This window comes from Chiloscyllium plagiosum, chromosome 23, assembly GCF_004010195.1.
Source record: "Chiloscyllium plagiosum isolate BGI_BamShark_2017 chromosome 23, ASM401019v2, whole genome shotgun sequence".
NCBI lineage: Eukaryota > Metazoa > Chordata > Chondrichthyes > Orectolobiformes > Hemiscylliidae > Chiloscyllium > Chiloscyllium plagiosum.
The window spans coordinates 7,156,182-7,168,583 of record NC_057732.1 but is presented as its reverse complement, the minus strand read 5'-3'; the positions used below and the strand labels follow the sequence as shown (position 1 = coordinate 7,168,583).

Below are 12,402 nucleotides of genomic sequence, written 5' to 3'. Positions count from 1 at the left end.
AAAACTTTATTGCGTGTTCAAGCAGAGTGGCAGAAATTAAATTGATTTTGCAGGCAGAGCAACTTTTGAGAAATTGGCCTACAATCTACATATATTCCTAAAGGTTTAAACTTTCTGCAAGGCTATGTAGAATTAAATAAATGATTTTTGGCACCAAATTTCTCCAATTTCAGGTCAGAACAAACAGCTATAAGAAAATACATGGAATTTTGACAAAGGTGCAGAGCCAACCTCCCCAATATGAAGGTGCTTTCTCAGCAATACAAGGCATCCTGTTTCACGCATTCAGTAATAAACTATGATGCAAAAACATTTTCAGCTAAGCACATAGACTATTATATGAATTATAGTGCACATTAGAGAGTGTTTTAAAAGGAACATTACAGGTAATGCGTGGTGTAATATATGCCATTGTCAAATCACTGTTAAAAGACTTATTTTGAGGAAATGGTAACCTAACATTGGAAACTCGGTCACGGAGTAGAATTTTTGCTTTAGCACTAAGACATTGTGAATTGCTTTGCAAGAAATCTGCTTGTTTAACAAGTGGAGACAGGAATAAAATTGTGGTTTTATCATTTCAAACAAATCAATTTGGAATTTTGACAAAGATGTAGGACTAACTTTTCCTTACACAAGCGTGCTCTCTCAGCAGGATTAGATATCCTGTTCCAAACATTTGCACTGTTGATTCTGAATACACAGATGGTGCTTTGTCACATGTCAACAACGGTTAAGCAAACATATATAAACAAGTCAGCCAAAAATTAACAGGCATAATCTTACAAATTAAAAAGTAAACTTCAAAATCTAGAAACTTGAAATTAAAATAAGACATAAATGGGTGGAAATACACAGATCGAACAGCACGTGATAAGAATAAGGTGAGTACAATTTTAATATCTATGACTATTTCAAAAATATTTTTGTCAGCTTCTTAAAAGGACATCTGAAATTCAGTCCTAGTCTATATGAAAATTCATAACCTTAAAATTGGAAATTTGCCAAATATTTATTCAACAAATTGTATTACTGATATTGTAGAGACCCTAAATTCATTACATCTTGTGATTGATGTTATCAGCCTCTCAGCATATTACCAAATTGTAACATACTCAACCACCTCAGATTTGTGAAGTTCCCAGTTGCCGGTTCCTCCGATCTATACTTTCCCCAATTTTGGATTGTTGGTTCACTAACAATGTCAATTTGTCCCCATAACAACATTTCTGAACATATTGCACGTAGTACAATACATAATTTCTGACAATCACATTTTCACTACAACTGCAATTGCATCACCAAATAGCCTTGTATCAATAAGTACGGTTTACAAAAAATCAGATTTTTTTTACCTGACATTAGTGATATTAGCCTCTGCCTGGCTTCATTTGAAGCCCTGGGTGTGCGTATCCTATCAATCCACTGGTATTCTGGATCCTCGTTCACTACCAATTCTTCAACAAACCCATGGATTGTTACTGCTTTGTAGCATTTCGGAATGGATGTTGCTGTGGAGAAACATATATTTCAGAGCTTACTTTGCAAAGAAAGGTTAAAAGGTTGCTCTGAAAAAGCATTACGGTGAAAATATGATTTGAAATCTTCCATTTTCTGATCTGATTTCAACCCAGTCTAAGATGATTAAAGCTCCTGTCTTGGTTGGTTGTATTTGGATCTTACAGGAAATGTGCTTTGGCTATCGCAAACTCGACCATAGCAGCTACCTGCCTATTGAAAAGAGCTCGACACCTTGGCAGTAAATAGCTTCAGCAATAGCACTGGAAATATCAACAATATAAAAAACACTCAGGAGTTCTACAATATTAATAGAAATAGAAGGAACTTTAATCGGCTTTCTGAGCTGAAAAAGCATGATGTTGAAAATGGGTGCAGAAAGTGCAGAAGTGTTCTATTCTCCGACAATGACACATATCAGCTTTACTGAAATTAAATTCTTTGCAGATTTACTTTTAAAAAACAAAAGATATTCACGGACCATTCACGTTTTACTAACCTGACAATCAGTGCATTGCCAATACATATTATGTGTTTGGAATTCATTGAAACAAACAATTTAGGATTCTGAAAAAAAACTTACTACAGAAGAACTTGACCCCGCATGATGATTGTCTGAAGCGGTTCAAATCATTGAAAAGATCTACTTTCACCATGACATTAATTTCCCCTCTGATACCTGTTTCAAAACAAAAACACCCATTTTTGACAATAAAGTAACAGAGCCAAACATGGATTCATCTTTACAAATTGCCTCCTGGCTGCAAGTGCACAATTGTTTTGGATTTTTGAACACAATGAAAGTGAAAGAAACTCAAACACGCTCTAAGCCTTAGCATAGTTCTTTCAAAATTTCAAAGTACTATGAGAGCCATTTTATTCATTTCAGTCCATTCCTTTCCCACTAGCTTAAATTGTAAGAAAAAGAGAACCCACCTGATGCAACAACACTGAAAGATTAACAATACCTCATTGTCATTTTATCAGTTAATGATAAATCAGCACATACTAATACAACATGCTCTAAACGTGACACACTACATATCAGATATTACTCACAGATAGGCCTTCTTTTGTAAAATGTAAGAGGTAAAGGTGCTAACGTACAGGGGAGGTTGCATAGAATAGGTTTGTGTCAACTTAAGATAAAGGTGTGGAAGATGATTAAATGACTCAATAGGACAGGCAGAGAAAAAAATCTATTTCCTCTGGTAGAACAGTCCACAACAAGGGAACGTAACTTTGAAAATAGAGCTTGACCATTCAAGGGCGATGTCAGCACATACTTCTTCATACAAAGTTTCATAGAAATCAGAAACTTTCCGCCACTCCCCCAAAACATAAAGCTGTTGAGAAGACAGCAACTGAATGATTCAAGGCTGAGACTGACAGGACTTTTGTTTAACAATCTTGCTGAGTGCTATAGGACACCATGCAAATAAAGAGTGTTAAAACACAGGTCAGCTATGACTTCAATGAACAATGGAACAAGTTCCATGGGGCTGAATGACCTTTGCCAATGGTTCTGTCCACCTTTTGTTAACAGACATACACTTGCTTTACCTGCTCAACAGCACTCAGTCTGGATTCCCTGAGGGCCACTCAACTTCTAATCTCTTATATCCTTGATTTCAACAAACACTGACAAAAGTGCTGAATTTCAAGGTTAGGTGAGAGTGCCTGCCTATGCTCGACCATCTTCAGCTGCTTCATCCCTGACATTCCCTGCATCATAGTCAGAGATGGGGACATTCATGGATGGCTGCCCAATGTTCAGCACCATTCACAATGACTCAGATACTAAAACAGTCCATACCAAAATGGAGCAAGACCGGAACAAATCAAGGTTTAGGCTGACAACTGGCAAGTCACACATGCCACGCAAATGACCGGCAATGACCATCTCAGACAACAGAGAAGCCAACCATCACCCCATGCCATGCAATGGCATCACCATTACTGAATTCTCAACTATCAATATTCTAGTGGATTCACCATTGACTACAGACTAAACTGGATGAGCCATACTAATAGATCAGGTCAGAGGCTAGGAATCCTGCAGCGAGTAATCCACTTCCCGACTCCCCAGAGCCAATCCACCATCCATAAAGCACAAATCAGGATTGTGATAAAATACTGCCCACTTTCCTAGACGAGAGCAACACCAATAACGTGCAAGAAGCTTGACACCATTCAAGACAAAGCAGCCAGTCTGGCAGAATATCCATAAACATGCAGTCCTTCCAGCAGTGACACTATTATTAAGATTTACGGCAGATATTCACCAAGGCTCCTTGGGAAGCAACTTCCAAAGTCACAACCACTATCATCAAGAAGGACAAAGGCAGCAAGTACATGGAAGCAATACCACCCACAAATTCTTCTCCATGTCACTCACCATTCTGACTTAGCAGCATTATGCCATTTCTTTAATGTCACTGGGTCAAAATCTTGGATGTCTCTGCCGAACAGCATTGTGGGTTTTCCTACATAAAACTGCAGCAGTTCAAGGCAGCAGCTCAGCACCACCTTCTCAAGGGCAACCTGGCTTGGAAAAAAACTCTGGCACAGCCAGTGATACATACATTCCATGGCAGAATGAAAAAAAAACTATTCAAAACTGCCAAACTGCCCTTTCTTTCATTACAACTTAAGCTCACCTTTAATGCAAAGGTAGTGAGTTACATAACTGGTCATTCTAAAACCATGTTACAGCAGTAAGTTTATATGAGCAAACTGCATAAATTCTCAACGGACTGTCAATGCATTTCAGCATTTACCTATGAGGTGAGTGACTGTAATGAAAGAGCCCTTAAGTCATAAGCAGTAATTAGAAGTCTGAAACAAGCCACCATGAAACTCACAATAAACATATGATGACCAAAGGATGTAAAAATCACTAGGAATGGAGGGGTTAAGAAAATTCAGAGTGTACATCTACAAGCTGTATGTAAAATATGAACTTATCACACACACACACACCAAGCCACTTCCCAATTTAAGAAAACACTCCACCCAAACACATTTTATATGCAGAAGTCAAATGTAATATGTCATTCTGATAAACATATTGAAACATTTGTGTTCAAATCTGGTTCCATGTTTAGCTTTTATCATTTAGCTATTTTCCGGACCTTGCAAATTCCAAATGGGCGGCACGGTGGCACAGTGGTTAGCACTGCTGCCTCACAGCGCCAGAGACCCGGGTTCAATTCCCGCCTCAGGCGACTGACTGTGTGGAGTTTGCACATTCTCCCCGTGTCTGCGTGGGTTTCCTCCCACAGTCCAAAGATGTGCAGGTCAAGTGAATTGGCCATGCTAAATTGCCCGTAGTGTTAGGTAAGGGATAGATGCAGTGGTATGGGTGGGTTGCGCTTCAGCGGGGCGGTGTGGACTTGTTGGGCCGAAGGGCCTGTTTCCACACTGTAAGTAATCTAATCTAATCAAATCTAATCAAATGTCCACACAGTAGATACTTGCAGCATTATCAAAATGAAAACCACACATTCTGTTAAGTCAGCAACATAGTGCAGCCTTTGCCAATCGTATCGTTCAACAATGCTTGAAGTAGTCAGACTTTCTCACTTTGAAAAATTAGCATTCTCCAAATCACTTACCTAAACTTTGTTGCCCAGACAAAACAAACACAGAATTTTCGAGTATTTAAAATCCTGAAATCTTTCTTCATATATTCCCTCAGATTTCATGAACTGGAAATTTTTGGAGAGTCATATTGTTGGGAATGAAAGCAGGGAACACCCCAGTTTGGCAACTAGTAAGGCATAACGTACAAGTTATCAGCGGTAGCCAATAAACTAGCTGCTGTTACCTGGAGTTAAGAGATGCATGTCCTATGCAGTGTTTTGTGCAGTCCTTGCATGGGATTTTGTACACTACTGCACAAAACACTACATAGGACAAACAGGAAGACAGCTAATGATCCGCATCCATGAACACCAACTAGCCACAAAACTACACGACCAGCTATCCTTAGTAGCCACACACTCAGATGACAAGCAACATGAATTCGATTGGGACAACACTACTATTACAGAACAAGCCAAACAGAGAACAGCCATGGAATTCCTAGAGGCATGGCATTCATCCACAGTTTCAATCAATAAGCACATCGACCTGGACCCAATATACTGGCCACTGCAGCGGACAGCTGGAACTGACAACCGGAAGCAGCAGATACAAGTCACTATAAATGCCGGAGGAAACATCACAGAAGCGCTTCACAGGAGGCTCCCACTGTGAAGCACTGAGGATGTCACCTAGACAGGGGATGACACGTCTGCAATACAAATTCCCAGCTCGGCGAACAGAACCGCAACAAATGTGGAATTCTCTATCCAAGAGGGATGTGGATGTTGTTTAGTAACTTAGTTTGTGGGCCTCTTCTGTCTCTAGCAGGTTACATCCTGTGGGTAAACTATCCTAAGAACACAAAAGGTGGTGCAGGAGTAGGCCATTCAGAATTGTAACACACTACAGTTACAAGATTTTGCTTAAGTGTTTGAAACATGATGTGAAACAGAATACTGTTTTTGATACCAGAAAGCACCGAGAAGAACTCAGGAAGAACTGACCTGAAAAAAAAAATATAGGGAGTAAGGCTGGAAGCTAGAAGGTAGGACGAGCAGAGTTGCAATCTCAGGATTGCTACCATTGCCACATAGTAGTGAGGCGAGGAATAGAGAGGGAATGCAGATGAACACGTGGCTGCAGGGCTGGTGTAGGAGGGAGGGCTTCAGATACCTTCAGGAGCATAGGGGTATCTTCTGCGCAAGGTGGGACCTGCACAAGAAGGATCGGTTGCACCTGAATTAGAGGGGCATCAATATCCTGGGCAGGAGATTTGCTAGAGCTCTTCAGGAGGGTTTAAACTGGATTGGTAGGAGGATAGGAACCTGAGCTACAGATAAGATGGTGGAGTATATAGTGAACAGCCACATATAGCATGCAGAAAGTCTGTGAGGAGCTATAGACACAGAATTAGAATTAGAATTCCTACAGTGTGGAAACTTGCCCTTCGGCCCAACAAGTCCACACCGACCTTCCGAAGAGTAACCCAACCATTACCCATTCCCCTATCCTATATTTGCCCCTGACTAATGCACTTATCCTACTCATCCCTTATGGACAATTTAGCATGGCTAACTGACCCAACCTGAGCTCTTTGGTCTGTGGGAGGAAACCAGAGGAAACCCACGCAGACACGGGGAGAATGTGCAAACTTCACACAGACAGTCACCAGAGGGTGGAATTGAACCTGGGTCCCTGGTTCTGAGAGGCAGTCAGTGCTAACCAGGAAAAGGTGCAGTCACTGTGATGGATTGAAGTGTGTCTATTTTAATGAAAGAAGTGTCAGGAATAAGGGTGACAAACTCAGAGCATAGATCAGTACTTGAAATTACGATGCTGTGGCCGTTACGGAGACTTGGATATTGGATGTTCCAGGGTTTAGGTGTTTCAAAGGGAACGGGAGGAAAGGTAAAAGAGGTGATGGAGTGGCATTGTTAATCAGGGACAGTATCACAGTTGCAGGAAGGGAGATCGTTGAGGAGGGCTAGTCTAAAGAGTCAGTATGGGTGGAAGTCAGAAACAGGAAAGGAGCAGTCACTTTATTGGGAGTTTTCTACAAGGGTCCCAATAGCAACAGAAACACAGAGGAGCAGATTGGAAGGCAGGTTTTGGAAATGTGCAGAATTAACAGGGTTATTGTCATGTGTGACTTTAATTTCCCTAATATCGATTGGAACCTACTTAGTTCAAATAGTTTGGATGAAAGAGTTTTTATCAGGGGTGTCCAGGAAGGGTTCCTGATGCAACATGTAGGCTAACTAGAGGGGAGGCCATATTGGATTGGATGCTTGGCAAGGAACCAGGCCAGGTGCCAGATCTCTCAGTGGGAGAGCACTTCGGTGGTACTGATCACAACTGCATGACCTTTACTATTCTCACTGAGGGTAATAGGAGCAGACAGTATGTGAAATTATTTAACTAGGGGAGGGGGAAATACAATACTATTAGGCAGGAACTGGGCAGCGAGACTGGAAACAGATATTCTCAGGGAAATACACAACTGAAATGTGGAGGTTGTTTAGGAAGCACCTGGTGATAGCGTTGGACAGGTTTGTCCCATTGAGGCAAGAAAGGGATGGTAGGGTGAAGGAAACTTGGGTGACAAGGGATGTGGAACATCGAGTCAAGAGGAAGAAGGGAGCTTACTTAAAGTTGAGGAGGCAAGGATTAAACAGGGCTCTACAGGATTACATGGTAGCCAGGAAGGAACTGTAGAATGGACTTAAAGCTAGAAGAGGGTATGAAAAAGCTTTAGTGTGTAGGATTAAGGAAAATCCTAAAGCATTCGACAAGAAACAAGAACAAGGAACAAGAGGCTGGCCAGAGTGAGGGTGGGGCCAATCAGGGGCAGTGGAGTAAACTTGTGCCTGCAGTTGGAGGAAGTAGGGGAGGTCCTTAATGAATACCTTGCTTCAGTATTCACCACTGAGAGGGACATTGAGGTTTTGAGCATACCTGTTCTGATATGCTAAAACAGGTTGATGTCCGGAAGGAGGATCTGCTCAAAATTTTGATAAACATAAAGATAGATAAATCCCCTGGGCCGGACAAGAGATACCCTAGGTTACGACAGGAAGCAAGGGAAGAAATTGTTATGCTTTTCGTAATGATCTTTGCATCCTCACTATCCACTGGAGTAGTGCCAGATAATTGGAGGGTGGCAAATGTTATTCCCTTGTTCAAAAATCCTGCGAATTACAGACCAGTCAGACTTAGATCAGTGGTGGGCAAATTATTAGAGAGTTTTCTGAGAGACAGGATTTATGAGTACTTGGAAAACCATAGTTTGATTAAAGATTGTCAGTATGGCTTTGTGAGGGGCAGGTCATGCCTCACAAACCTGATTGAATTCTTTGAGGATGTGACAAAACACATTGATGAAGGTAGAGCAGTGGATGTGGTGCACATAGATTTTAGCAACACGTTTGATAAGGCTCCCCATGGTAAGCTCATTCAGAAAGTAAGGAGGCATGGGATACAGGGAAATCTGTTTATCTGGTTACAGAATTGGCTGGCCCACAGGTGGTGGTATTCAGCCTGGAGTTTGGTGATCAGTGGTGTACTACAAGGATGGGTTCTGGGACCTCTGCTCTTTGTGATTTTTTTATAAATGACTTGGATGAGGAAGTCTAAGGGTGGATTAGTAAGTTTGCCAATAACACAAAGGTTGGCGGAGTTGTGCATAGTGTGAAGGGCTGTTGTAGGCTGCAACTGGACATTGACAGGATTAGGAAATGGGCTAATAAGTGGCAGGTAGAGTTCAACTTGGAAAAGTGCAAAGTCATTCACTTTGGAAAATTGAATTTGAATTCAGAATACAGGGTTAAAGGCAATATTCTTCACAGTGTGGAGGAACAGAAAGATCTTGGGGTCCATATCCATAGATCCCTTAAATCTGCCACCCATGTTGATAGGGTTGTTAAGGTGGTGTATGGTAAGTTGACTTTCATTAGCAGGAGGAATCAGTTTAAGAGCCATGAGGTTATGCTGTAGCTCTACAGAGCCCTGTTTAGACCACACTTGGAATATTGTGTTCAGTTCTGGGAAGGATGTGGAAGCTTTGGAGAGGGTGCAAAGGAGATTGATCAGGATGCTGCCTGGGCTGGAGGGCATTTCTTTTGAAGAAAGGTTGAGGGACCTCATTGGAGAGACAAAGGATGTTGACAGACATAGAGAGTGGATAGCCAAAGACGTTGTCCCATGGTGGAAATGTCTATCACAAGTGGGCATAATTTTAAGGTGATTGGAAGAAGGTTTAGGGGAGATAGGGGTGCGTGGAATGCACTGCCAGCAATGGTAGTAGAGTCAGATACTTTAGGGACATTTAAGCGACTCTTGGATAGGCACATGGAAGTTAATACAATTAAAGGTATGTAGGTTAGACTGATCTGAGAGTAGGATAGAAGGTCAGCATAACATCGAGGGCTGATATTCTCTATGTAACTAGGTTCCAGGAAGGTCTGTCCTGAGAACATGTTTCTGATGCAGGCACTTAAGAAATATAGTGTTAGTTGGTGGGCGGCACGGTGGCACAGTGGTTAGCACTAATGTAGAGGGTATGGGTGGGTTGCGCTTCGGCGGGTCGGTGTGGACTTGTTGGGCCGAAGGGCCTGTTTCCACACTGTAATGTAATGTAATGTAATCTAATCTAATCATTTATACGAATGCAAACTCAGGAAATTTAGCCTGCAATGGACAATATTAAAAGAGTGTCAGAAAAATATAGCACAAATGAAACTCGGGTCATAATTCATGAAAAATCATACTCACCGTGAATAGTGTCATAGATTGGAAACCAGCCAGATAAAATGGCTGCAGCTTCATTTGATAATAATGGGTCAATATCAATATATACTTTCCCAATAGCATCATTAGCACTGTAAGTATCATGGTCCAGAACGGTGATTTGTAGTGGTTCATCTTGCAAGTCTTCATCATCAACCTGTAAGCACATTTCAAGGTATTTATCATTGAATCACAGAAAGAGAGATTGAACCATATCCTACGATCAGGTTTTATGGGCAGTAAATTCTGCTCTACATGATATTCATAAACTGATGTGATCTCAATTAAATTTATACGGTAGATATAAAACCTGTTTCATTCTCATACCCTCACCCTGAGTTGAGCATCTGTGGCATTGCTCATCAGAAGTCTGCTGTCAGGACAGAAGCATTATATCATGCAATGAATGAATTATACCATGAATGTAATGCTTTGCTGCTCTGTTGAAGTTGAGCATCTTCACAGCCACCAGGTAATTACAAATTATAAAATCCATTAAGCTCATTTTAGTCACTCCACACAGAATGTCCTTGATTTTAACTCACTCATGATTCATGTGAAGTAATTAGGGAGGGGGAGTAGATGGCTAAACTTTGAAAGACAGGGAATATATCCTCCAACCTGATTTCCATTTATAGAAATCACCAAAAGAAGTGTTTGCAGAGTCTTTGATAGACAAGGCATCACTAAGGAACTGGGTTTCAAATGGTTAGCTGATGGCTTGAACCATTCAGCAGCAGGAAAAGGAACTGAAAGGAGAGCTTGCATAGTAGCGGGCAAAGTAGGTGGGGTGAAGTAAAATGGGAGCTAGGAGGGGAAGGGGTAAAAGGCATACTAATTCACAGGTAGAAATATCAGATGACAAGTATAACACTAACAGGAAGCACCATGAAAATCCATAACTAGCTCTTGAACAACACCATTGGGAAACGAGTTTTATTATCAAGAGCTGCCAGGTGAGAAAGCATAGTAGAGCTAGAAAAGATTAATATTCCCTCTGCTCTGCTAAAAGAGTATAAAATTTGAGGAAACAACTGTGTGCATTTGGATAAGATGCCAAAATCTCTCAAACAACTGAAACTTCACAAACCACATCATAAAAGGAAGAAATGTGCCCTTATACCTAATATCAACTGATCTTGGACCTGCTTACATAGCAATTAGGATGTTTTGGCCTCAAAGGGAGACAGTTTTAGTTAGCAGAATGACAGGTTCTATATTTGATTGGAGATTACAGTACCTATAACACAGTCCTTCTCACACAGTGGCTACGCCAGAGATACTAGTACCTGCTTTTGTTACATACTCATGCAATAAAACTCCTTGCAGACGATTAGTTTCAATCTATTTGCATCAGCGACCAGACAGGACTGCATGAAGACTCAAGAAATTTTTTTAAAAACTTTTTTTTTTAAGATTCCGCCCAACAAGTCCACACTGACCCTCCGAAGAATAACCCACCCGGACCCATTTCCCTCTGGCTAATGCACCTAACTCGATAGGCAATTTAGCACGGCCAATTCACCTGACCGGAGCACCCGGAGGAAACCCACGCAGACATTGTGCAAACTCCACACAGACAGTCGCCCAAGAATGGAACCGAACCTGGGACTCTGGTGCTGTGAGGCAGCACTGCAAACCACTGAGCCACTGTGCCACCCCTAAAATCTAATAATTCAAAACAGATACTGAACCAGAAATAAACTCATTGAATTAAATCCCTGAGAAGTTTTTACAGAAATCTTTCATTGTTATTTTCTTCTATCCACAAACTCAAATGTGCAGGGCTTAAAAAGAAAGTGAACATCTGTACGTAGGTTTTCATTCCTACTTTCCCTGGACTGTTGGGTTCATTCCGAATATCAATAACAATGCAGTCCCAACACAGGCTCTACCCAAATTATTCTTCATTGAAAAAAGGTACGCTACAAAATTACTGTAATCATAGTAATGCATGATACGTCCACCTATACTTTAGAATCGTAAGTGATCTGGTTTATGAGGACTTGTCAGAGGATTAGACTGAAAATGCCAGCCTGTCCTGCCTCAACTCCAGTTGTTGAACAGGTGACTCCTGTTCTGGACCTAACTGTATCAGCCAGTGTAATCAAGCCTTAAAACTATCCAGTCTTCAATGGCTGTTCATTTTGACCACTGCCAAACATCACAAATTTATCATCTGCCATGGTTGATGATCTCCATTTATCGGAATATTTGCTTTCCCTGGATTTTAACAACCCTTGACCTCAGGTGAGCTTGTTAAGAGCTGCTGCAGCTTTTATGTCATCTAACGAGCATAAGAGGTACAGTTAGTAAGTTTGCAGATTACACCAAAACTGGAGGTATAGTGAACAGCAAAGAGGGTTACCTCATATTACAACAGGATCTTGATCAAATGGGCCAATGGGCTGAGAAGTGGCAGATGGAGTTTAATTTAGATAAATGCAAGGTGCTGCATTTTGAGAAAGCAAATCTTAGCAGGACTTATACACTTAATGGTAAGGTCCTAGG

The 12,402-nt window shown here is 41.2% G+C and overlaps 1 protein-coding gene across 21 annotated transcripts in view; it reads right to left on the bottom strand.

Moving 5' to 3' along the window:
• c2cd5 (C2 calcium dependent domain containing 5) overlaps window positions 1-12,402 on the bottom strand; it is a 126,486-nt gene that overhangs the window by 98,436 nt on the left and 15,648 nt on the right. For all 21 annotated transcript variants that reach the window (XR_006315044.1, XM_043713415.1, XM_043713416.1 and 18 more), the window contains exons 4-6: window positions 9,877-10,048; window positions 2,102-2,197; window positions 1,356-1,511 (exon numbers count right to left, since the gene is read on the bottom strand). Coding sequence is in view for 20 of the 21 variants with exons in the window: in XM_043713415.1 (XP_043569350.1) it covers window positions 1,356-1,511; window positions 2,102-2,197; window positions 9,877-10,048 (424 nt within the window). In the remaining variant the exon portion in view is untranslated. The remainder of the gene's footprint in view (window positions 1-1,355; window positions 1,512-2,101; window positions 2,198-9,876; window positions 10,049-12,402) is intronic.